The sequence below is a fragment of the Natator depressus genome, chromosome 19, assembly GCF_965152275.1.
Source record: "Natator depressus isolate rNatDep1 chromosome 19, rNatDep2.hap1, whole genome shotgun sequence".
NCBI lineage: Eukaryota > Metazoa > Chordata > Testudines > Cheloniidae > Natator > Natator depressus.
In genome coordinates, this window is record NC_134252.1 from 981,188 (window position 1) to 1,007,513 (window position 26,326).

A 26,326-nucleotide genomic window follows, 5' to 3' on the forward strand; every position below is an offset into this window, starting at 1 on the left:
ACCCCGGCGTTGGAGGCGCCTGTCTCTTTAAGAAGGAGCGCGACCGGAATGACGTCATCGCGGCTCCTCCGCGCGGCAGCGGAAGCGGAAGTTCCTCCCATGCTGAGCGCGCGCGGGGGGGGCGCGCTGGCTGGCTGGGCCCGCGCCGCTGAGGGGCCTCTGGGGGGCGCGGGACCGGGATGGGCCGCGGGGCTGCGGAGCCTTCGCCGCCCGCTGCCGCTCCCCGGGCCCGGGCGCCGCGCGGCGCAGAGCGACCCGCAGGGTGAGCGGGGCCGGGGGGGGGTCGGCGGCGGGGCGCGAGGGAAGCGGGGGCCGGCGGGCGCGGGGGAAGAGGGGGTCGGGGGGAGGTGGGGCGGGAGGCTGGGGGGGTCGGGGCGCGGGGTCGGGGCGGGGGGGCGCGGCCTGGGCCGGCTCCTCTCTCCGCAGGGCAGCGGGAGCCGCCGGGCGCCCGGGCCGGGTGACGGGGACCCCGCTGGGCCCGAGAGACCCGGGCCGGGGCGCTGCGGCAGCGGGGCCGGGCCGGGGGCTCACTCGCTGCTCCCCCCAGGCTGGCGGGAGACCCTCCAGGCCACCGCGACCGTCCTGCGGGAGGGCGGCCTCGTGGCGCTCCCCACCGACACCGTCTACGGAGTAGCGTGCCTGGCCCAGAGCCCCCCGGCCGTCCAGAAGATCTATAAGCTGAAAGGGCGACATGGAGGCAAACCCCTGGCCATCTGCCTGGGCGAGGTGGAGCATATTTACAGGTGAGCATGTGCCTCGGCTGGGGACACTGAGCGCTCGGGCCGCGAGTCCGCCTGGGTGAGGCTGGGTCCTTTAAAAAGCAGCTTTTGTGAAACCATCAGAAACGACCCACGCTTCATTAAACCACAGCGGAAGGTTGTTTTAAAGCAAGCTTTCCTTTGCAGCACGTGGGCACTTCCCAGGTCGCTGCCCTCGGCTTTGTTTTTCAGTTTTTAATACTCCGAGCGAAAGTGAATTGGACTAATTTGACTTCATGGTTCGTGCTGAGAGAAATGCAAGCTGCGTAAATCACAAAAGTAAATGAAATGCTCAGAATTCAGTTTTAGTATCTAACGTTGGTGGCCTTGGGAAAAAGATGAGTTTGCAAATATAGATTTTTAAGTTGTATCCTCTCTGAGCATCTCAAATCTGTGTCCAGCACAGCTTACAGTAGAGCAGGTACCTTGTCCCATACACTGAAATGGGGACAGATGTACCTAGAGAGCCCAGGGAAGGAAAATCTCCCTCAGAGAGGGGTCATGGACAGCCAAAATTCTCACTGTGTGGCGCTTTGGTCAGGGAGGGCCAGCCTGTTTTTGTTGTATTTTGCTTCTTGTCTCAACTGTGCAATAGCAAAAATGTAAAACTTCAGGGGAGGGAGTTGTGGTAGCTGGGAGCATGGAAACATTCCCAGTGATGGTTAGTCTCTTGTGACTGTATCTTGTAGCGATTTTAAGTACATCTCAGTGTACTTTATAGGTACTGTCATGTCAATGTGCCAGAAGAGCTGCTACGGGACCTGCTCCCAGGACCTGTGACCCTGGTATTGCAGCGCTCAGAAGAACTCAATAAAGACCTGAACCCTTTCACATCGGTAAGTCTTTGGGACATGACACACATCTCTGCAATTTGACAGGTGACAATCTTCTTCTTTGTGTGTAGTTCTTTGGCCTTCCCACTCACATTTGTTGTGTGTTCACGGCATTCAGCACTGATTGACATCTTCTTGAAGCTAGTTCCTGCCCTGTCAATAACAAACATGTGCCAAGATGGACATATTTGTAGGTGTCCTTGTCACCTATCTGAATGTGATATAACTTGTAGTGTTTGATGTGCTGGGTGCTTACCTCAAGACAGTTTATGAAGCTGGTAGAAAGACCTATCCTTCCTTTTCTGTGGTCCAAATTTTATTCTGTGGGCCACATCCAGAAATAGAATTCCAGATTCTAGAATCAGATCACCTGTTTTAAAGGATTTAGAATTTACCCATTAAGGTGTTAATCGGGGTTAAGAAGTAATAAAACTAAATTAAATAAGATAATAGCTAACCTCTTAGTGAGAACCCTGAGGAAAAGTTTCTGGCACTTGACTCCCAATGTCAATCTCAATATTTGTAACAGAACATGGGAAGCAGTAGCTGAGGGTGTTGCTGTCCAGCTGAGAAACTCCCTCAGTAGGGCCACAGGTGGTCCATAGTTCAGACCCCCGGTTTAGTTCCCTCTCTGACAGTCCAAAAATTAGAAGTTGAACGTCAATGACATATCAAGGCAGATGTGCCCCCAGAAATATTTTTAATGGTATGCGGTTCATCCCCCTTCCCTATCCCAGTCTCAGAGAGGAGACTGGCTGTGGCTTCGCTGTAGTCAGTGCATGTGCTCAGACCCTGGGGCATGTGCAGCAGTAAAGAGATTCCCTCACCCTGTCTTGGAGTGGGAGATGCCAGCTGCACTGATCATAGGGAGGCAGGGACAGCAGGCCCAGCGCCCCCCCTCAGCTGACTCTGAGGCTGTAGAGACCCAGCAGCCACTACCCCCCCTTCCAGCCATGCCTGAGAGAGTGGTGCAGCAGCCCAGTGGCCAGGGACCCACCACCCGCACAGGAGGTAACAGGCTGGGGTGCCCTTAGTACCTCCCAATGGGAGAGCACCTGCCAGAGACCTGGCACTGTAGGCTGGCAGGAAACTGGAGGCCCTGGTACTTTCCCAAGCCTCCTGCAGGAGGGGGGAAGCTAGAGCCCTTATGGGCTTTCCACAGGGGGCCTGTGGGGCTGAATGGTACCAGCTCCCCCTGCACTGTCTCGGTTATGCCCTGCCATGGCAAACAGGGCATGTCCCAGCATAGCTGAAAATTGTTAAGTGGACGGGGTAGCAGCGAGATGGAATCATTATGTGGGCCAAATCCAGCCCTCAGGCTGCCAGTTGGACCACACTTCTTTAGGTCAACAGGGCTTCATACAACATAATGGGATACATGGTTGATCTGTAGCTCAATGACTATTGCCTATAAATGCATCCTCTCTTTGGCTGTTGCATATAAACACACCTCTCTCTTCTCTTGTAGTTGGTTGGCGTTCGTATTCCAAATCACAGTTTCATTAGGGAGGTGGCACAGGCTTGTTCAGGACCACTGGCTTTAACGAGCGCTAACATCAGTACTCGGGCGAGCACACTGACCGTCTCGGTAAGGTTGGTTTTGTCACTGGGGAGAACTGCCATGCTAAGATTTCAGATAGGAGTTGGAAGAAGCTACTAACCTGTTGTACCACCTTTCCCACGGTGGTTGTTCCTCGTCCTTCTGTTACAGACCCCCTTCACAATAGACTACAGATCCCTGCTGCTGTGCTGGGAGCCTCCCTAAAGATTGAGGAAGGGCAGAGTTTAAAATGCAGACTGTTTAAAGGCTTCCTGTATACTTTACTAAACGTGATTGTGTAGCAAATGGTTCTGAACCTGAGAATCCTTAGAGGGCACTTGTAGCTCCTAAAATAGTGAAAGCGTGTGTTCTGATGTCTATGGTGTGTTCAGATCAGAAGCTCAGAGAAACGAGATGTCTTCCCTGGCACTAGAGTCCGACAGCGCTTCACGTGTGGTATCCATTTAAAAACTAAAACAACAACCCCTCAAACGCTTAGTTGGCTGAACCCAATTTTCCCTTCTTGTCTCAGGAATTCCAAGACCTTTGGCCTCAGTTGTCCCTGGTCATTGATGGAGGTGTAATTGGAGATATCCAGAGTCCAGAGTGTCGTCTGGGGTCAACTGTGGTCGACTTGTCTGTATCTGGGAAATACACCATTATTCGGCCTGGCTGGTAAGCACTCTTTGCTGACCATAGCTGCAGCTTTCACTTTAGGTAAAACAAAATGCAACTGAAAGTTAAAACATGGGGCTTGTTTTGCCCATTTCCCTACAGTGTTTTCAAAGTGCAGCATTCTCTAACACCTAACTAATTTGCCTGGCCAGAGATGCTGAAAATTGACAGATACTGGGTTCAGCAGGATATAACTTGCTATTTCATAATATACCGCTCTTTTGCCCTGCTGGGCTGAAGATAACCTTGCTCAGCTGGGTCTCGTTTTTTCCCTGCACTGCAAAATACAAAACTGTGGAACCAACTGAGTTCTGCAAATGGGAACTTATTTCTAGTCACCACGCTACTTGCCTTTATTTCCATAGTGCACTGACACCGACAGTTGAAATCCTGGGGAAGAAATACGGCTTGACATCAGAACCTTCTTCTTCGTGAGATACCAAACTCTGGAAGCTGTGCAGAGTCAGTAAAACTGGGCACCATGTGCCTGTCTCTTCAGGAAGCCAGTGTCAAAGGTCTTGTTTAATAAGGTCAATGGTTGTATCAGTCCTCATGTCTCACCCTGGGTCTTTTCATCATTTGTGTGTAATGGGTATTGGTCTGCTGTGCATGTTTGTAAGAAACAAATCAAGTACTTCTGACCTCCTTGTGCAAGTGTAATATCCCTGATTACCGTACAAGGGATCTTTTGCCTTGTGCAATGGGGTTTACTAGGATTTGAAATAAACGTCTATTTGCGATATCTTGGGAAACTGCTGTTCTTGCATGGGACAGAGGATCGTGTTTTACTGAAATACCTGTGTACAGCACTTGGGTTTGATTCAGATTTAAAGGCAACCGATTGCTGTTTTGACTTAAACACACACCACAGTTTTTAAATGTTTCTTCTGTTTTACTTAGAAATATCAGGAATACACAGTCTCCTCTTGCTTGGTTTTGCAGGAGTGAACTTTGACCCCTTTAGTAGAGAGAATCCTTCTTCCACCTGTCTGCTGAGTGTTTGGCTTAAATAGTAGAGCACCTGAAAGTGAAATGGCTTTTTAATCTGTTTCTCACGATGCCATAATCTTACTGTTCTCCAGCAAAAAGTAGCAAGTCTAGACCTGATATTTCTAACGGTGCCAAGCAGGAGAAACTTTTCAGCTGCTCTTTAGTTGTCAAAAAAGCATCCCTTTTGCAAGTCATCTAAGTTTTACTTTTAAGTGATGGTTGCTAATCCTGATACTAGACTAAATTCTTCCGTTTGTTTTCCTGGTAAAAGGAGAGAGGACAGACCCTGAAGTGCAATCTTCTGAGTCCCTCATGAACTGTTCCCTTCATCACCCATGAAGTTGTTGCTTTCCCTACTTAGCTGACCTGTGGACTAGAATCAGTCTGTAGTTTTTATAAATCTTAATTCAGTGAGATTATTAGAACAATAGGAGGAGGCCAAAAGGGTCTGAGCCAGTATTTACTCTTCTGGGAACACTAAAATGAAATTAATCTGTTCACGGTGATATTTATTAGTGTTTAAAAACTGGTGACCAAACTGTGTTTTTTGAAACACAATTTTGTGTTATAAATGCTTAGATTTAACGTGTTTGGATCTCTGCAATGCCTCTTTGTGTTAGTGCCATTAAAGTGTAAATTTTGTATGTACACTGTTACCTTTTGGAGGTGGTGGCTTTTCATCTTTCGAAGACTAATCTCTGTGCAACCTACAGTTACTTCTTGTAAAGATGAGGGTTTGACTAGCAACTACTCTGCTAAACCAGGCCCATCATGCAGCAAGACATGGAGCAGCTGGAGTCTTATCAAATCTTGAAAAAGATGAACAAGGGCTTTATAACCCAGATGCTTTGGTGAGTGCGATGCAACCATAGGATAGCTCTTTGCTTATTCCACTCTTGCACTAAGTTGGCAGGACCTGATGAAGTGTATAAAATTTGCAGATGACTCCAAGGTGGGAGGGGTTGAAAGCACTTCAGAGGACAGGATTAGAATGCAAAATGCCCTTGACAAACTGGAAAATTGGTCTGAAACCACCAATAAGATGAAATTCAATAAAGACAAGTGCAAAGTAAAGTACTTCACTTAGGTAGGAAAAATCAAACAAACAAATGGGGAATAAGTAGCTAGGGGCAGGAAAGCTGAACAGGATCTGGGGGTTACAGCGGATCACAAATTGAATATGACCCACCCCTATGATGCAGTTTCCAAGAAAGGCAGCCTGGGCTGTATTAACAGCAGTGTTGTATGTAAGACATGGGAGACAATTGTGCCACTGTACTCAGCCCCACTAAGGTGTTGGCTGGAGTGTTGGGTTCAGTTTTGGGTGCCACATTGGGACGAGACCAGAGGAGAGCAACAAACATAGGAGGTTTAGAAAACCTGACCTATGACAAAGGGTTGTTAAAATGGGTCCTGAGAAATGACTGATGGGTGGGAATCTGATACATCTTCAACCATGTCAAATGCTGTTATCACGAGGACAGTGATAAATTGTTCGTGTCCACTGAAGGTAGGACAAGGTTTAAACAGCTTAATCTGCAGCAAGGGAGATGAGGTTTAGGTTATTTAAGAACAGGTTAGACAAACACCTGACTGGGATGGTCTAGGTTTACTTGGTCCTGCTTGAGTATAGGAAATGGACTAATCAGGGGTTCTCACACTTCACTACACCGTGACCCCCTTCTGACAACAAAAGTTACTGCAGTATATTACCCCAGGTGCGGGGGCTAAAACTGAAGCCTGACCCACAGTCTGAGAACCACTGGACAAGATGACCTCTTGAGCTCCCTTAGAATCTTACATGTCTATGATTCTAATTCTCTCGACCGAGCATGAGCAGCTACATAAGAGCGTGTTTTCAATCATTTGCATTAAATGGAGAAAAATGAAACCATCAGTACTGTCACTGTGCAGTAAAAGTCAGAATTTGTATAAATTAAGCATAATTAATGTGACAAAGGAGAACCTCATGCACTAACTCAGATCTAAAGCTGCCACTTCTCACTTTATTGATAAAAAGACAAGTACAAATGAGTTCTTAAAACACCAAATTTAGAAGGGACTGGATGTACGATAGTTACAAAAAAGGGTATTTATTCTATAGTGATGTAACTTCCTTCTGGGAAAACACATTAGTATTTTCAGTTACATTTTATTGCAAGTGGTCACACTTCACTTGATTTTAGAGAGGAGATAAAACAAAGTTAAGGCTAAGTTTTGAACATGTGAAACACTAAAAGGGCATTTAGTACAGATCGCTGCAGTTCATTGGTTGCCAATACAGATAATAGATTAAATTCCAGCTCTAATTATTTTTAGTTATTTGGATACAGTGGCTCACTAACACCACCCAACCCAAAGAGTATTTAATTGCATAGGTTTGTTCTATAATAAACAATTTTGAGGAACAATTAACTCTTTGTTTCAACCAGCTAATAAGGGAAGTTAATTGTCAGAGCTGCTAGTGGTGTGTGGAATATGTAATCAGCAGGCAACTGGTGAAGGGCCTAGGATAAAATACATGCTGGGGGTAGGAGCCCAGCTAATATCTAAAATATCACACTAAATATATGCATGGTAAGAAAAACAGATCTCTTGCTCATTCATTCCCTGGCCTGGTCACTTACAGGCCAGTTCAGCTCCAGCAGGACTTTAAAAGGGACATCTGTACTAAACTCACAGCTGCAATAGAATGGACTGCTGCTTAGAGACCCCTCTGCTCACTAACATCTCCTCCTGTGGTTGTGGAGTTGGTGCTCAAACCAGCCTTAGGGCTGTTCGTGGAGAACACTCTATTTAGCGACCTGAACAAACGCATCAGTCCTGAACAGAGACCGTGACCCATAATCTGCTTTTCCCAACCGATTCTTTTTAACGTGACCTTTTTCATAAAGCAAAGACAGGCTATCTGAAGGCTTCCTGTACATAATAATCACATCAGCCATTGCTCCTTCTCCTTGCTGAAGTGTTCTGCCCACCTGCGGGTCAGCTCCAGATACATGTTGGGCTGATGAGGCAGGTAGTCCAGATACAGGCGTGTTAGTGTCTTCTTGGGCACCGCTTTCTCAATCTGAGTGCCTTCATGCCACTCATTGAAGGAAGTGATGGAGACTATCTCCGGCCTCACCATGAGTGCAGCCTGCAGAGCCGTTTCATAATATTTTCCATTGACTCTGTTGCGAGTGTGGTGGTTGTTCCACGGGCGGATACTAGTGTCCGTGTAGCCTGGGCCAACGCTGGGAACGAACATCAGGCTGTTTGAGTCGCAGAAGGCTTTGATAGCTTTCCAGTTCTGGTGGGATGAGCCGAAAGAGAAGCCATTGGATGCAAAATATGTGTACATACCATTGAATCCTGCGGAGAGAATATCGTGCTTGTGTCCTTCTTCCACTAGCAGTGCTATGAACACTGCATCATACGGGGTATTGCGGAGGGAATGAGAGCCTGACTGGGTGAAGAGCTTGGCCCAGGATTCAGGGGGTGTCAGGTAAGAATCATATATGTAAAACATTGGGAGGCTCTGTCCTGTACTGGTCTTGCATTTATAAAAAGCTGCATGTGATCCATACCTACAGAGAAAGAACAGACCGTTTCAGTAAGTGATCGGCACCTGGGGAGCAAGTCCCATGCTGACTAGCAGGCAGGTATGCCCATTTCAAGGCAAGTGCAGCCTGAAGCCCAGTCAATTGCATGCCCTGGTAGTTCCACTTTAGGCCTTTGCATGCTCCCTGTGTCACCGTTTACCAGAATGGGGTTCAGCTGCATTGCCCATGGTTAGACAAAGGGGAGGATGTTGCACTGGACTGATCAATATTTCAGACCCATTTTACCACCCTGAGGGAATGCCTGGAGGAACAGGAAAGCTTTGTTGCATTCCCTGAGAGACTCCATCAGACTAATTTATACTTGAGATATACTGCAGTGGTGACCACCATCGACATGCCAATAAATGCACTGGGGACATGTGCGCACTTACAAACTGGTGAGAGATCCCCCCATGGATGGTAATAGCTTTTGGTTACTGCCTGGTTCGCCTGCATTCCAGATAGTGACCCACAGTGAAAAGCTCTTTATTCCCCAGCATTTAAATCTTATTTTCTTGTTAACATCTCTGGCAATGGCCTTTTCTACAGACTCTGGGGCTAATATACTCACTTTATAAGGGTTGCTGAAGATGACATATAAGTAAAGGGCTTGGTGTGATGCTGTTGCATTTCTCTGCTACAGCCCCCTGTGGCATAACTTACTTAGTTCATATACAGCGCGAGCAAGAAGTTTAGTACAAGACAGACATGGTTGGCCTGACACTGCTTTGTATCTCAGCACAGAGTTGGGCCTGAACTATGCGCTTGTGGCAGCTACTGAAAGCCCAGACTTACTTGTCTACGATGTATTTAATGTTCTCATGCACAGTGTGGTCGTCGCGCCCTTTGTATGGCTGGATGTGGAAGGCAACCTTCAAAATAAATCATGGAGACATGGTGACCAGCACATGCTTTCCTTGTGACAGTCAGTAAGTCCCAGACCCTTTGAAGAGGTCACAGTGTCCATTCATCACAGAGCATCCAGAAGCTGCCTAGGCAGCCCCCTTTCAGGAAACAGACTGAGGGTCTGTTCCATCATAAGAGGGCATCATAAATACTAACAAATTGAGTTAGTCTTTAAGGTGCCACTGGACCTCTCGTTGTTTTTGTGGATACAGACTAACATGGGTACCCCTCTGACACATAATAGGGCATGTAACCTATCCCTGTTTGTCCAGATTAGTTTTAATAGTTGTGAGAACAAGCTGTAAAGCCCTCTCATGAAGTGATGCTTGTTTGTGTTCAGCTGTTGCAAAATAAAGACTCCCCACTACCTCCCATAATGACCCGTTAAAAATAATACAAAGCCACTGAGACTGCAGAGCACGCTCCTGCTGGAGAAGCACCGTGGCAATTCCTGGCTAATTTGAGCAATTAGTTTAATAGCTTCAAACAACGAGAGAGAGCAGTCTTACCTTTATGGCATATCTGTGTGCAGCATCCAAGATAAATGGCACAAGACTATCTGATGGCTCCCCATTATCATCTGCCAGACCAGGTGGGTACCAAGACAAAACCAGGACTCCTGCAACAAGTTGCAGAAGGAGATCAGGACCAACCTAATGCATTCATATTTAAACCCCTTCCTGCCTTCTGCTTCTCCCATGCAACACCAGAACTCAACCTTATTTCTAGTCATTCTAACAACTGCACAGAGTCCTCTAAGCTTAGTTGTCAAAGCAGTTAAATCTCAGATTTAGGAAGGAGATCCCTTAAAATAGGAGGGTCTGAACCACTGGCTCTACCCAGCCTGGATCCTCTGTTTTGATACCCAGGTGTGGGGAGATGGTTATAATTGTCCTCAAGCATTTGCAGGATGTCCGTACCGTTAGGTATAATTTGTAGCAGGGTAACAGCTTGAGAATTCCTCAGAATGAAGTTAAATTCTCAATCCTTTTCTCAATAGCACCATCCGTGGCAGAGTTCTACAGGAGGAGCAGTTCGAAGTGCCTGACCTAGTGCATAGTGGAAAGACACTAGTCTGTATTAATAATGTGTTCCAGTTTAGTTACGTGCAAGATCTGCCGCAGAGGTGTTTTAAATCCTGTTATACCACAAAGACACTGCATCTGGAATGGAAAGGGTTAATTGAAAGAACACTGGTAAACACTGTAACATGACCTTTCTTGAAGGAAAAGCATCTGGCTTGAAAGGAGGTTTTTGTTCACCAGCCCTGTAATTTAATAATGGAGCTGTCCATAGCAGGGGGTGCTGAAATGTCACCTGTGCTTAACAGTCCCAAACTAGCAAGCTGCTTCTCAGGTGATGGTTGGAGAACTATTAGACTGAATGCTGGGCAAGCAAAGCCACTTTAATACAAGGCCAGATTAGGATGAACTGGCACAAACTGACTTCCCATTGCTCACTATTTGATTAATGAGAATATAAAGATGTCATTACCTGACTCACTCACTTGTCACTGAAAGGGAGCCAATTTTGATAGTGATAATGAGAGTTTGTTTTGATCTGGTTCACACTATCTTCCTGCTGTGACCTCATCTGATCTTGACAGCAGACTGGGCTGGGCCAGTACTTGGATGGGAAATCTCCAAGATAAAAAAATACCACACGCAATGCTACATGAAGAGGTGCTGGTGACAGAGAGAATGTACAACTAATTCAGGCCCATTCGAGGGAGCAGTAGGCTGCCACATCTCAAACAGAGGTCCTGAACTCTTGGAATCAAAGGTCCCTGATACCTTTCGTATCATGAGAGCTGGGATGTTTGCCCCATTCAAGAGTCAGCTTTGGCAATTTATAGCGTCTGTTTAATGTTGGAATTCACTTGTCCCGGGGGATCCTGTACAGCACAGAAATTTGAAGAGGCTGATCTCTTAATAAAATATACTTTGCTACCAGTGCTAATAGGCTGTTCAGTACAGTACATAATTGCTCTGCTGTATTTATACTACTACACTTTGCAAGCTACACAGCAAAATATGCAAGTTAAAAAGAAAACACTTAGCCTTGAAGGCAAGCATAGAATGGACCCAATCTATCAGTACTATTTTCATTCCAGCAACGCCTTCTGGGAGTCTTAAATAACTTTCTTTCCCTTTTTGTGAAGGCAAAAGGCATACTGTTTGCCAATTTTTAAATGTTAAGGTTGAATAGCTTTGCTACAAGCTGCACTTTTGATGAGTTTTAACCAGTGCTTTCTAAGTCTTCATATAGAAGTTATACTCCAGTTTGTAGAATGAAAGTCTCTCAGATCCTTGCACTCAGCCAAAGGCTCTTTTAATGTCCTGGGGTTTGTAACTATGCATCCCCATCCTGCAAACACTCACCTGCTTAACTTGAGTCATGCAAGCAGCCCCCTTAACTTCACTGTGAGTGCTCACATGAGTAAAATTAAGCATGCAGGTAAGTATTTGGAGAAACACTTACTAAAAGGTACATTTTCCTTGACATTCAGCCTAAATTTTCCTTTAATTTATTCCTATTTCTCCTACTGTGACTGCCTTGTAGCACCCTCAGTGTCTCCTCTCCCACCTTGGTGCTTACATCCTTGTTAACTTAACCCCCTTGTCACCATCTGGCCTTCACCATGGGTTTAAGGTACAAAGCAACGTAGTCTTTGTCCGGAAACTTCACTGTGGATGAAAATTCAAATACATACACCCGAACACTGAAAGTTGTGATGCTATCCTCTCTGAATTGGGGTTAAAGCAGTTTATGAGTTATTTTTCCAGTATTTAAAAAATATTATCTTGTGTACCCCTGATGGATTTCAACACTAATGCTCGACTCCAGCAAGCAGGTCTGTGCCTGGAACACCAGTGATTTCGCTGGGGTGCTGCATGGATGCAGAGGCTCACCTGCACAGATCCGCTTGTAGGACTGGGGCCTCGTTTGGTACCCAACATCTATGAAACTGTTAGGTGCATTGACAAGACGATGAAACATGTCAGGACATCCTTACCAACTGCTGCTGCTCTCAGCTGGTTCATGTGCTCCTCCAGCACTTCAGGGTCCCTGGAGCTGTACGGTCCCAGCTCAGGGTAGAAGCTAGAGCCAATGTCCTCTGGGGGGCTGTGCCGCCCTTTGGGGTAGCTGGCAGATATCTTGGGGTCCCAGTGCGGCACCATGACATGGTCCCAGTGCAGGTACTTTCCTTCGAAGTGGGTGTTCCCATACCACATGTAGTAGAAGACGTGCAGGTCGTAGTACACGGGCGGTGTTGGTGCCTTGGCGTCACTGCTGGTAGCCACCTGAGGCCGGGAGATGGCCTCATGGGAGACAGAGCGCCTCGCCCCTCGCTCCGCGAAGGGCGCCAGCTCCAGCCCTGGGGCCAGGTCTGAGACGCCATCAGAGGGTTTCAGAGTCCGCAGGCCCATCATGGTGCCGAAGATGAAGAGGGTGAAGAGGAAGAGGGCAATGCAGGCTCTGCGCCTCAGCCGGGCCATGGCGCCGGGGGCTGCACCAGGGGAGGGGGCAGCCAAGGGTCCGTCAGTCACCCCCCCCCCCAATAGCGGATGGGCTGGGGGATGGGGTCAGGGCCAGCGCAGGCCAGTGGCTGCGCACGTAAGAGGGGCTGGGGTGGGCAGTCAGTCACGGGGGGAGGGAGGCAGGGGGGTTGGTCACCAGGGGAGGGGGGTGTGGGTCACACGGGGGGGAGTGTTGGTCAGTCAGTCAGTCGGGCCCCGCGGTGGGGGAGTCGGTCGGTCACTGGGGGAGGGTTGGGCCCGGTTGGGTCGGTCTGTCACTGGGGCAGGGGGTGTCAGTCAGTCGGGCCCAGCGGTTGGTCGGGCCCTGGTGGGGTGGTCGGGTGTCCGTCAGTCCCCGGGGGGAGGGGGTGCGTGTGTGTCAGTCTGTCGGTCAGTCCCCGGGGGGGCGGGCGTGGGGGGGGGTCGGTCCCCGGGGCGGGTTGATCACATGGGGGGGTCGGTCGGTCACGGGGGCGCGGGTCACGAGGGCGGGGGGGGGTCGGTCGGTCACACGGGGGCTAGGGGGGTCGGTCACGGGGGGAGGTCGGTCACATGGGGGGCGGGGCTGTCACGGGACGGTCAGTTGGGCGCGGGGGGGGGGGTTGGTCGGTCCCCAGGGCGGGTTGGTCACATGGGGGGGGTCGGTCACAGGGTGGTCGGTCAGTCACGGGGGGGCCGGTCACACGCAGGGGGGGTCGGTCAGTCACGGGGGGGCCGGTCGGTCACGGGGGGGCCGGTCACACGCAGGGGGGGTCGGTCAGTCACGCGGGGGGGCCGGTCAGTCACGCGGGGGGGGCCGGTCACACGCAGGGGGGGTCGGTCAGTCACGGGGGGGCCGGTCGGTCACGGGGGGGCCGGTCACACGCAGGGGGGGTCGGTCACGCGGGAGGCCGGTCAGTCACGGGGGGGCGGTTACGGGGGCGGGTCGGTCACGCGGGGGGGGCCGGTCAGTCACTGGGGGGCGGTTACGGGGGGGGGTCGGTCCCCGGGTGCCCGGCTCGGCCGGTCCCAGCCCGCGCGGCCCCCGCGGCCGAGGCCAAGCGCGCTCAGGGGCGCCGCGGCCCCGCCCCGGTCCGGTCCGGTCGGCTCCGCTCTGCGCTGCGGGCCCGGCCCCGAGCCGTCCCCGCCCGGCAGCGGGGGAGGTGGGGACCCCTGCTGGCTTCCGCCGGGGCTGCAGCTCCGCGCTCCGCCCGCCCGCGGCGCTGCGCTTCCACAGCCTGAGCGGATCCCGCAGAAACGTCCCCACAGCGGGAACGGAGGGAGGAAGCGCTCGGGCCGGAATCGGTGCGGGCAGGCCCGACACACGCAGAAACAACCAGCCTGAAGCAGCCCATCCACCGCGGGGGCAAGGAGTCCTGGAACAGTCTACATACGCCGAGGGGGGGAAGGCTAGAGAGGCCTCCTCACTGTGCTGACTGAGGTGGCTGAGTTACCCCCCCGTTGGATGGTACAATCCCAGCAGCACCATGGTCGCGTGGGGCCCTGCTCTGAATTAACTCCTTCCATGCTGCACGCCTCCCGTTATTGCCCGTCGGGCGGGACTGTGCTGCCGAGGGGCGGGGCTGGGCGTTATTCCGGCCTGCGGGGGCGTGGTCTGTAAGCAGGGGCCGACCATGGGCTGGATAAGCTGCCTGCTAGCACAGGTGTGACCCAGCCCGAGGCCCAGTAGCCTGGGGTGGGAGGTTGCCGGCAGGGAGCCGTGCAGGGCCGGGACCCTCCCGTTCCTGTCTCACAGGAGCAAGGACGTGGTCGGCAATGTCAGTGTTAACGCGTTCATCCCTGGACATCCATCGCTGACATGCACGGGGTGGGTCACGCTTCAGAGCTCAAACGGCCTCCGTAATGCAGGCTTAAGCTAGGCCTCCGGTGGTGGTATGGTAAGCCATACCTCTGCTAAGTGCCATCTTGTGCTCCAGAATCTTCATTCTCAAGTCTCTAGCTATAATGGTGGCAAAGAGAAACTCAGTACCATGGATGATGCGTAACTGATGTAGCAATGTCTGCCTGAGTCTGCAGAGAGCCTGAAACGAGCTCCTCTGAAAAGCAGCTTTCTCCTCCTCAGTGATGGAGCTCCAGCTTGGGGAGCCTGCACTTTCTGCCAGTGCACCATAGATGGCTGGCTTGTGGTTTCTTTGTCTGAAGCTTGGGGTTTGTTCAAAAGGTTGCATGCCAGCAGCACAGAGCCCCACAACACTAATCTGGTATACTAGTTCAGTGCTGACTCAAGAGTGAAGAGGGCCATGTATTGAACCCATAACACCAGTTTCTGGAGCACTGAAGCATTCTTTGGAGGTCTCTGATCTAAACACAGACCATGGTTGTCTCTGCTTTACTTGTGCATTCTAACAGGGGTGGCGGCAGGCAGTGCCAGGTAATTTTGGGAGAGTAGTTTGATTGTGAAGTGTGTGTGTTTGTATGTGCATGTGTACCTATGTTACGTGCGTGCATATGGCATGTGTGTGTCAATTGTGTAAGGAATATGGCTTTGCAATAAAAAGCTGATAAACCTTGAATAGGTGCTACGTGATTTGCTGGTATCCAATGAAGAGGGGCTGTCCAGGGGAATTTAAAATTAAGCAAGATCTAAATTCAAAGAGAAACTTGACCCATTTCCTCTGAGCACTTGGACCCTCATAGGCAGCGCCAGGTACAGAACAATTCTCACCACAAAGAACGTCTGAAATGTGTTTGGTGATAGATACCATGGTGATTGGCTCCCTAACAATAACTTTATAGGAAGATATATTTGCAATAAAGGGCAGATTCTGTGGGATGCTGAGCTACTGCTGATTGGAATCAGTGGGAACTGAAGATGCTCATCTCCTTGCTGGAGCAAGCTCATAGCTTTGAGTGATAAGCTTTTTGGCCTGTGGTCTTTGTGTCCTCGAATGGCAGTGGGAACAGAGAGAGGGTCCAGTGGTGGAGAATGAAGCCTGCTGCCATTTGCACTAGAGTCTCAATGGAACAATTCTAAATAAGCAGCTGATGAAAGATTAAACTTATTCAAGAAAAGGAAAACGCGCTCCAGCAAACACTGAAATGTGACGATCAGAGCCGTTAACAGGAATAACATTTTAATTGGGTGACTCTGTTATGCACAAATGTTACAGACGATAAAACTCCTGCTAAATGGAAACTGGGTAATGAGACAAACCTGTCAAGGGAACAAATCGCCTGCGAATCTGGAGCCGGCATTTCATAGCTTCCCAGTAGGTTTGGCTCTGCCAATGACATTACTTTGCTTAATTGAGGCTGACACTTTCTCCAACGTGATGGCGGGTTCTGGCCGAGGTTTGCTCACAGAATCTGTCCATGCAGAATGACATTCTTTATGAAGAGTTTGGCTAAGTGTTAGTGAGCTGGAGTAACGGCAAGGAGTTTGTCAGCTTGCCTGTGAGAGAGCTGATTGGTTTAGAATCTAATCAGAATTCTCTCTGCCCAGGTTAGAATTTAACTTTCAATCTTGATCCACAGCTTTGGGCCTATGTATTATAAAATCATTTGTCTTCACCCACAGGTCCATGTGAATCAAGTACTGCACATTCCCTAAGGCGTGCTCTACTCTAGCAATCTATGGAAAAGTCGAACCGTGGAGCGACACAGTTATACCAACCTAACTCCTGGTGTAGATAGCGCTCTGTCAGCAGGAGGGCTTCTCCTGTCAGTGTAGCTACAGCCTTTTGGGGAGGTGGAGAGCCTGCGCCGATGGGAGAAGCTCTCCCGTCAGCATACTGGCATCTTCACCGAAGGGCTAGAGCGGCGCAGCTGCATAGACGAGCCCTAGGCAAGAGGCCTTTACAAAGCTATAAGAGGCTTCCACAGATGGCTTCTGGATCCAAAGGCACAGGCTGCTTTCCTTAAACAAAAATAAAGACATCATCAGAAAGAGCTTGTGTATCTGAGAGCGGGTCCATTTGATTCCCATTTGAGTTCTGTTCTGTGGCTTTATCACTGGCAGGTCCCTTGGGCATGCAGAGCGTAATCAGCTTGGGTTAGCTGTAAAGTTGGTCTCTAGGGAAGGGAAGAACATGGTACAGTAGTTTCAGGCTTTCACCATCCAGTCAGCATTTCTGGCTGCTACCCATTCACAGACCTTGCTCTCACCTGGGTCTGTGGTACAGATACACTTCTCAGTGCCACAAGTTCATTGAACAGGACCCAGACCAATATATCAGGCAAGGGGCATCCTTGCCCATTCAGCTCTGGTCACTAGCAGCTGTCTGTTCTCCGAGCATGTGGCATTCATTCATGTCAGCATCATCCTAGAAGGAATCACTCCTCCCGTTCAATGCAGACAGCTACTGGAGAAAAGTGACTGCTTGATGTAAATGCTGATCTGCTTTAAGGCAGGAATTGCACAAGTGGATGCTTGTGGATGCTGGCCAGTGTGCAGTGTGCTAGGGCAAGGAAAGAGGGCGGGGAGCTCTTTTCTGACCCTGCTGCAGTGCCCTACAGGAGTCTATGGCCATGGTCAGTGGTTCAGCCTACAGCACTCCTGGTGTCACTGAGAGCTATTGGGTTATCCAACTCCTTAAAAACCCAGCCAGTAGCTGCTGCTCTCCGGCCACCCAGCTCTGAAGGCAGCACAGAAGTAAGGGTGGCAATACCATGACCCCCCTAAAATAAACTTGCAACCCCCCTGCAACTCCCTTTTGGGTCAGGACCCCCAACTTGAGAAACGCTGGTCTCCCCTGTGAAAGCTGTATAGTATAGGGTAAAAGCACACAAAAGACTAGATTTCACAGGGGGAGACCAGATTTCATGGTCCGTGACGCGTTTCTCATGTTCGTGAATTTGGTAGGGCCCTCACCACTTAAGATTCACTTCAGCCATACAGGGTTACGTGGAACGTGGGTGATGCACAGGCCTCGTAGGGCTGAAGTGGAAATTCTGTGGTATCTAGGCCTGTTGCTGGCTACGCAGCACTGGAGTGAATTCCATGCGCTGCACACAGACCGAAGAGCCCCAGGTACAAATATCTCAAGGAAAAAGAAAAGGGCATTTTTTAAAGCATAGAGGCATGTTCATTGAAACGAGCGGCATGAGCAGCTCCACATGGCTTCGCCTCTCAGCACTTTGAGCAGTGAGGCCTTTGCCAGCCAGAGCGTTTAGTCAGCAAACTGCTCTCTTAGTGCCACCGACGCTCTTAGTGCTTCAAACACATTCATATGTGTGCGCCCTGCAGTGGGAGCAGCTGCTGGTCCAGCCGGTCTCCGCACACACCAATCTCCGTGCAAGGTACAGAGAGAAGAGTTCGGATAGCATCAAAAGGCAGCATTTATCTGTCACAGGAAGGAGAGAAATAAATGAGTGCAATGTTATGACATATTCAGTGCTCCCAATGCTTGTGGTTTTGTAGCATGTCTTGCAGTACCTGGGGCTTTTCTCGAAGTCCCAGCTTCTGAAGTCATGAGGGTCAAAGAGAATATCAGGTTTAATTTTTTTTAAAAGTAAGTTTCTAGCCCTCATGGTTGCAGAGAAAGAAAAGCTTGAAAATGTGACTCGAGTGCACCCTCATGCTCGGAAACCAGAAGGCAAATCAAAAGACCTCCCACCCTTTCATTTTTTCCCCCAAGTCTCATTATTTTTAAGTCAATCTCATGATTTTGGGGGCCTGACTCATAGTTTTTGAATGCTTGGGGTCGGCAGTGCTGTGTGTTTATTCATCAGACTCCATTTGCTTGGGCTCCTTTAGGGTCCCTGTGTGTATGTGGATTTCCCCTCCCTGCCTGACTTGCAGTTATTTGCTAGAAATGGGAAGGCCTTTTAATCTAATTTCCATCCTGCAATCTCTTCCAGGTGCAGTGAGTGTGTCCCTCTGAGCTGGTTGGTTCAGCGATTGTGACGTTACACCCCATATTCTTCATGGAAATTTGGTTATGGTACGAATATGGTGTGACTAAAATATACTTTATGCAAGATGGCTCCTGCAAGGTATCAACTGGAAAGGTTATGATTTACTGAATGTGATTATCCAATTTGTTTGCATGTATCATTTCTCTATCTAAAGTTGGGAATATTGGTTATGTAACAATTACATCTGTGCATCCGATGAAGTGAGCGGTAGCTCACGAAAGCTTATGCTCAAATAAATTGGTTAGTCTCTAAGGTGTCACAAGTACTCCCTTTCTTTTTGCGGATACAGGGCTGCTACTCTGAAACCTGTAATTACATCTGTGTGTGTACTTGGGAAACGCCCACCAGACAGTAAGCAATCAGCCTTAATGGGCCAATAGAAAAAGACAATGGGTCTTTGATGTGGATCCCCCATCTGCCTGGAGTTCCTGTGGACATTGCACATAAACCTGGTTTCATAGTTGCTTTGACACTTTGATAAAATACCACCTTGGACACTGCTGGGACTTTTCCTCTGTAGGGGGATGGGGATCAAACAAAGGTTTCCCGCCTTAGGAAAATCCTTTTTAAGGCTGGGAAGGGGATTAATCTGGACTCACTCTTCCATTACCTACCCAAGAAGAAAGACTGCTGAAAATACCTGAAGAGATAAAGGAACTAACCTGAGGGGAAAGGTAGGGGTGAGTCCAGACTGAGACAGGGATCCAGTTTGTGAGAAGAGATAACTGGCAGTCTAAGCTACAGAAACTCTGCAACTTGCCTAAAATAACATTTAGGGTAAGAGATTACTTCTTGAAACCAGTCTCTTTAAGATCTTAAGCGTAATATGCACGTTTTGTTTTATTTGCTGAGTAATCTGCTTAGCTCTGTTTGCTATCCCTTATCATCACTTAAACAAAACAAATCTATTCTATTATAAAAGGTGAATTTTAATATTAAACCCAGTTTGTGCTATTTCTAACTGGGCGGGGGGGGGAGGAGAAGTTGTGCATATCTCTCATCACATTGAATGAGAGGGCAAATTTTTATGAGCTTGTGCTGTGCAGATCTTTCTGTACAATGCAAGACAATATTATTTTGAGTTTATTCCCCAAAAGGGGTGTGCACGTGAGTGCTGGGGGAGTCCTCTCACACAGAGCTGATTTCAGTCTATGTCTGCAGCTGGGTATGGCCCTACCTGTGTGTGTGTGCTGCAGGAGGCTGGAGAGCCTAATTCAGCAAAACAGGGAGAGAGAATCCAGGCTGGTGGAGCAGGAGGGGCTCAGTAAAACCCCAGTACATCAGGCGGCATCCCAGAAGGGGGGGTCTAACCCGTCACAGCGAGTTAGTTTTGATGTGTTCTGATTCCTTTTCTTGGAGATCTCTCTTCTTCATTCATGCAAAGGGAATTGTGATGAGTGTGACCTTTCAGTCTACAACTCCTTGCATTCCAGTACACTGCAGCCACCAAGAACCAGATGTAGAAATGCAGCCAGCGGGGTTAAATATTCCTGCTCTTTGATGGACAGTGTTAAATTGCACTGTTCAGCCCTGCCATCCTACGGGTAAGTGCTTCATCTCCTGTCAAACAGCTATCTGCAGCTGTTCAGAGAGGTCAAACTGCAGAGGGTAGATGGCTCCAAAGAGGTGAGGAAAAGCTTGAGGTTTTCTATGGCTGGTGCCCAGGAGAAGGGCAAGGGACGGCAATCTGCAGTCCAATGAATTTGCTGTCAGCCTACCCTCCCTGCGTGAGTTCAGTTCCTGTGAATACCAGCAGTGACATTTAATTTATGACTTGGCAACGTAAATTGTTGGTGCAGGAGCTGAAGGCAAAGGGTGGAACCATTTACATGCAAAATATTCTGAGAGTAATGATGAGATGGGAGAGTCATCAGCAATGTGAAATGCTAATGGGAATAGTCGATGTCAAATGATGAGTTCTAATGGGGAAGAAGTTGTGGGGTTGCCAGCTAGTGCTGCATAGTTTCCCGTGTAACTTCTGTATTTCGAGGGCCTTGTGTGATGAATCAGTTTCATTATTGGGATCCTGTCCCCCACCTGCCATACTGATGAAATTCCCTTCATGGAGCAAAGGAATGGAAAGGCCAGAAATGAGCGTTCCTAATTGATTTGAAATTGGGGCATCCATCACCATCGGGGCTGGCTGCCACCTGAGATGACTTCTGAGCTAGTGTTTGTTTGATACATCAATCCCCATTGGCTCATTATTGCTGCAAACCCCTGAACCATTCTTTGGAGTCCCGACAGGTTCCAAACCCTTCCTGTCCTCCAAATCCATGCTGAGGATGGAACAAGACAGGTTCCCACCTCTAGATGGCACTAGGTCACTGCAGGGAGAGTTTAAACAGGCGCCTTTAGCAGGCTGGGTGTAGGGCAAGGAGTATTTCCCCACTGTGTTTAAAAGTGAACATGTGATGCAGAGTGTGCAGGGCCCAGCTGTGCATGACGTTTGTACAAGGCAACAAAAGCACCTTCGCTTTCTGAGGGTGCTGCAGTCTTTACTTCTCCCGGGGCAGGGGCGTGAGGGGGTTGGTGGGTCAGGAGCGGGCCTGGAGACAGGGCTGCTTGCTGCTGGGGTGCAGAGAGGTTACCAGTTGCTAGTAGGTGCTGGAGCGAAGAAGTCTCGGTTCCGACTGTGCTCAGCACTTGCCACAGCAAAGAGGAGAAATTAGCGCCTGCTCCTCGCTCCCGAGCGTCGTGGAATTGGGATGTTTCTGTTTAGCCAGTGAGCAGCTGTTTCAATCACTGCTAATGGACTGTAAGAGACACAAGGACGGCCCTACAGGGACCTCCCCTCTCTATGTAACGCGTCTGTTGATGGCAGTTCCTGCCGGTGTACAGGAGACACTGCGCCTGCCCGTGGGAATCGCTCTCATTCACAAAGCCTTTCGGGGCAGGCCTTGGTTCTCCTGCAGTGCCACCCACTTTGTACCAACCTCCAGTGACACAGGAGGGCTGGGATGGTTCAGACGAGCACCGACTCCCCCTGACCATGCTGGGGATCCACAGAGATCGATCCCGCAGCAGAAGGACACCCTGCCCCAGGCACTGGAGGGGTTGGGTATGTAACGAACCCCACAGTGTGTGGGTGGAGGGGCAGGCAGAGCAGCATCCTCAGCAGGGGCCGAGTTTCATGTGTTCTATGTATTTCTGTCCCAATTTGTAAACTCCTGCCCAGTGCTGGGCCCCTGGGCACAGGACAGACTGAAAAGCCCTCATCAGCCCAAGGGGGCCCACTGACGCCATGTCCCTGCTTGACCCACCTTCCCACTTCTCTCCTTGGGGGAAGGCAGCATAAGAAGGCAGGTTTGATGGTCAGCAACCCCAGGCTTGGTCAACCTGACTGAGGAGCAATTATTACAACACTGGCAGCCAGCAGGGAGGGAACCCAGGAGAGCCCTGGTTAGGGAGCTACCCAGTTCTTTGCAGGGAACCCGGGAGGACAGGATCCTGGCTCTGTGACTGCAAGGAGAACAACTGAGGCCTCAAGGTGCTAAAACCTGCAGATTTCTGTTTAATTAGGAGAAAACAGCAGCCCCCAGCCCTAGCGGGCCCCTTAGACAGCCCAAAATGGGACACGAGTCCCAGCCCCACAGAGCAGAAGAGAATGATGTTAGCTAAGAAACGCAGAAGCTGCCATGTGGTAGAGGGCATTGAATTATGTATCCTGGCTCTGCCCACAGCACGCTTCTCTGTTAGCCCAAGCGACTCTGTGGGCCCCAAAGCCTTGTTTCAGGCTTGTGTCTCTGGCCCAGGCCTAGCACAACCCTTGCTGGTGTCTCTGAGCAGCCCTTCAGTGGGCTGGCGGGCAAGGGGCTGGGGCATGTTAGCTGGCTTGTCTGGCATTGATGCATTTTAAGCTGTTGGTGCTCTCTGCCCCTGCAGTGACAGCTTTATTTGTTAAACCAGAGTCAGGAGGACAAGCCGCATGTCAGGCCTCTGGTAGGATGGCTGGTGGCCTTGCTTCCCCAGAGGAAAAGTGGTCACTATAAATTACGTCTTTACTCTGGCTTCCAGGTGTCTTCTGGCTGCTGTCACTAGCAGTTCAGTTGTGCTCATGCTAGGGAGTCAGTCACTGTCAGTGCCTCTAGGACACGACCCAGAGTGACAGGACTCAGGCATCTGCAAATCCTTGGCTCTGGAGGGAGAGCTGCAAGGAAGAGCTCTCCCCACTGACGAACATTTCAGCAATTTCCTACTGATGTGAGAGGCTGAATAATTGTGTCAGCTTTAAATCTGGTTCCACATGCCTGTTCCCAAGGGCATTTTTTACTGGTTACTTTGGAGCTATAAAGATATGCAATAAGTAACACGGAAAAGACAGATCAGTCAAGAGCCATCTCCGCGACTAGCCCTCCCACTCTCTTTTCTATAAAACGTGTAAGCTCGGAACAGGCAAGGCTACTCCCACTCAGCAACACGGACAAGACCCTTCCCCATTTGTAGAGGGAGTGATCATACAGCTCCCCACCATGGCAGAGTTGTGAGGCTTTGTTGGTTACTCTGTGCAAAGTGCTATGAGAACCAGGCGTGGATGGGGTTTGAGAAGGTGGCAGGATGCTGCTGCTGGATTACTGCATGAACTAATGAGACGTGCTAGTTAAAAAACAAATCAAGAAAGTGAAGGGAGCAGATGAAATAAAACTAGCAAGAAAAAATGTAAAGAATACACATAAGAAAGATATCTTCGTTAGTGAGTGTTCGTGATACAGCCCCACGGGGCTCGGAGGTCATTGACACACAACAGTGGACATGGTCACTGCCCAAGGGACTTATCAGAAGCCTGGGGCAAGTGGGTCACTCTTGGATAGGAAGAAAGAGGCAGATAAGCTAAGGCCAACAGGTTAAGACTGGCCAGTCTGTCCTGGCAGAGAGCTTCAGTGGGGTCTATTCAACTACTTCACAGTGGAGGAGTTTGTTGGTTGTCCCTGGGAGGTGTTTGTTGAGGGCTGGCTGGAGCTTTGGGTCTGATCTCCACTCTGTGGTGTGCTAGCGTTGGTGTAACGGGCTTTGCATTAGCCCAGCTCAGAGGCTGACACAGCGGCAGTGAAACGGTCCAAGCTGCTCCCACCAGAGGTCAGAGTTAGAGCCAGAGATTGAACCAAGCTCACTAAGTCCAGGCCCTGTCTTGCTGAATGGGGAGTGTCTCTGATTCCCTGCATCTGGAAGGGAATGGTCAACAGGGTGGTGGAGGAACAGGCAGACAGGCCAGTCGTATCCAAAGTAATCATCAGCCGGAGTTCATACCAGCTCGGTGCCTCTTTTCAGCACCACGGCCAGCGGCATGAGTGCAGACATGGGCCTGAAAGGGTGGGTTTCCCCACAGTACTCACTGGAAGAGCACACCTTGCTCCCGGTGGTGGGCCTGAGCACCCATCACATGGGGTCCAGTTGCCCCCGCACAGGAGCTGTGGCATGCTGTTGGGTAATGCTTTGCCCCCTCTTAGCCCTGATGTCTGAGAGCCCCGAAGGCATGTGGGGGGCTGAGGCCCAAACCCAGGAGCAAGGTGTGTGCAAGTTCCTGGGCTCTCTCCATTGCTGCTCTGATCTTCCAGTAGCTGGGCTGGCTTCTGCCCTCCGTGGGCCCAGTTCTACTACCCATACTCACACAAGCTCATTGGCTTCCTTCCCTCGGCGCCATCTCCAGCTGTCTGAGAAGGCAGCTGGTTTTTCTGCTCTAGTTCAAACAGGGGGTTCTCTGGCGTGTGCTCTGCAGGAGGCCAGATGAGATGAGCACAACAGAACCTTTGGTAGAACAGTCAGACAAAGCAAGGAGATGGCTCTAGACAACTGCAAGGAGCCTCATGGCCCAGGGGCCAGGTTAGATCCCTTAGAATAGGCAGCCCGGGTTGGAGTTTCCCTCGCAGACATGGGCAGCAGATTCATGGCTATGGCCTCCTGCCTCCAAACCAATGTCCTAACCTGGAAACCTCAAGTCTCAGTAAGACAATGTGCTGAGATGATTCCCCTACAGGGCCCGGTCTCCAACAGGGCACCATCCTGCTCCTATTGAAATGCATGGGAATTTTGCCCTTTTTCTCACTGGGGGCAGGGTCACGACTTCAGTGAGTGCAGAGACATAGACCTGCCAGTGGGATCTTTGGACCCCCAGCAGAGGCTGTCCCCAGCTCGCAGCTCTGAGTCCAAAGAGTTTCCAACGTGGCAGCTTGGCTGTTCTGTGCAGCTGCTGGCTCTGAGCTAGGTAGTTTCCCGCTGCTTTTATTATCCTGCTCTGTGCATGTGGCTCAGCAGGCCTCAGGCCAGTCGGGAATGGCTATTGGTTTGGCCAGCACACCCTCCAGGAGGAGATAGAAACTCCTGCCATTACCAGCACCATGAGCCTCCTTTGGGAACATCAAAGGGGCAGCTTAGTACTCTGCCCTCCCACACTGTGCTTCCCCAGCACCTCTCCCCACAGGCTCACCCCTCCCATGCCAGGGAGGTCAGTGTTCTCAGCCCCCTTTCACAGAGGAGGGCCAGCAGATGAGTGACTTGCCCAAAGTCACAGCACAGATAAGTGGCTGAACTGAGCATAGAACCAGGTGTCCTGAGGTGAAGTCTGCTGCTCTAACCCTTAGCTCTCACTGCCTGGCAATGCTAGTGCTAGTCCTCAACAGGGGAAGAGGCAGGGATCATTTTTTGACTCTGCCTCAGGCTGTGACTGGTAATTCTGGGGCTCTCAGGGAAGAGCTGTTGTCTGAAGTCCCCAGGGTTCTGACCCAGCAGAGTTTAAACCTGGTTTGTTTTATTCCCATTAACCTTTAATCCTAGGAGGAACTTTTCATAATGCCTTTATAATTGCAACAACCTTCTTTGAACAACAACAACATCAACAAAATGTCTTTAATAGATGAAAAATGTGCTGAGTGAAAGCTGCCACGTGCCGAACAATTTATTACCATGTTAAGGCTTTATCTTTTAATCTGAAAAATATTTATCGTTAAAGCCTGATTAAGAAGGGGCTGTTTCTTTGGTGAGCAAGGCTCTTCCAGATCCTCTGTCTCCATTCCTTTCACAAATGAATTGCTAATTGATTTTTCTGATTCTGAAGCTGAAGTGGCCTCTGTGCATTTGTCTTTAATTTTTAACCAGTCGTTTACAAGGACTTGGTGCAAGGATTGGGCCTGTATCCATCTATCACCAACTGCCTCCAGCTCATTGAATGCCAGGGGAGAAAGGAGTTGTGATCAGGGTCCAGCCCTTTAATTTGATCAGGTTTGGGGCATGAGCTTTACAGCTGGATAAAGATTCAAAGCTGTTAAGGCCAGAAGGGCCTGATCCACTGTCCTGCATCGCACAGGCCCATGAAGTTACCCAGTGAGTCCCACAGCCAGCCCAGGGCTCCTGGCCGAGCTAGAGCAGATCTTTCAGAAAGAGCCTCCAGTCTTATCCCCAAGGCGCCTCCTTTACTATTCGCTTATGTAACAGAGCCCAGAGGCAGGACTAGCTGCTTTGCCTGAGCTCCCGCCCAAGCAGGTTGCTCTCTGCAGGACCTCCTGGCCTTCCGTCTAGCCCCCGTGTGCTTCAGACCTTGTCTGCACTGGGAGCAGCGCATCATGATAGAAACCGTGCTAACACTTGGCATCTCCTTAGGCTCAGCCCCCACTCGCTAACACTGGCTGGTCCACACAAAAGGCCAAAGCTGAACACTGGGCTGCTTAAA

General features: G+C 49.9%; 2 protein-coding genes across 2 annotated transcripts; one reads left to right on the forward strand and one right to left on the reverse strand.

The window, feature by feature from the left end:
* The first annotated feature begins 99 nt into the window (after positions 1–99).
* YRDC (yrdC N6-threonylcarbamoyltransferase domain containing) lies at positions 100–5,452 on the forward strand. Its single transcript, XM_074934191.1, has 6 exons — positions 100–262; positions 548–743; positions 1,480–1,594; positions 3,060–3,179; positions 3,664–3,806; positions 4,172–5,452. Exons 1-6 carry the CDS (start codon positions 100–102, stop codon positions 4,239–4,241), a joined length of 807 nt encoding a protein of 268 aa, XP_074790292.1. The 3' UTR covers positions 4,242–5,452.
* A 1,329-nt stretch (positions 5,453–6,781) lies between these two features.
* MANEAL (mannosidase endo-alpha like) lies at positions 6,782–12,854 on the reverse strand. The gene is made up of 4 exons (XM_074934190.1): positions 12,303–12,854; positions 9,796–9,905; positions 9,176–9,252; positions 6,782–8,365 (listed from the first exon to the last, which is right to left on the reverse strand). Exons 1-4 carry the CDS (start codon positions 12,784–12,786, stop codon positions 7,729–7,731), a joined length of 1,308 nt encoding a protein of 435 aa, XP_074790291.1. The 5' UTR covers positions 12,787–12,854; the 3' UTR covers positions 6,782–7,728.
* Between the last annotated feature and the right edge of the window lie 13,472 nt (positions 12,855–26,326).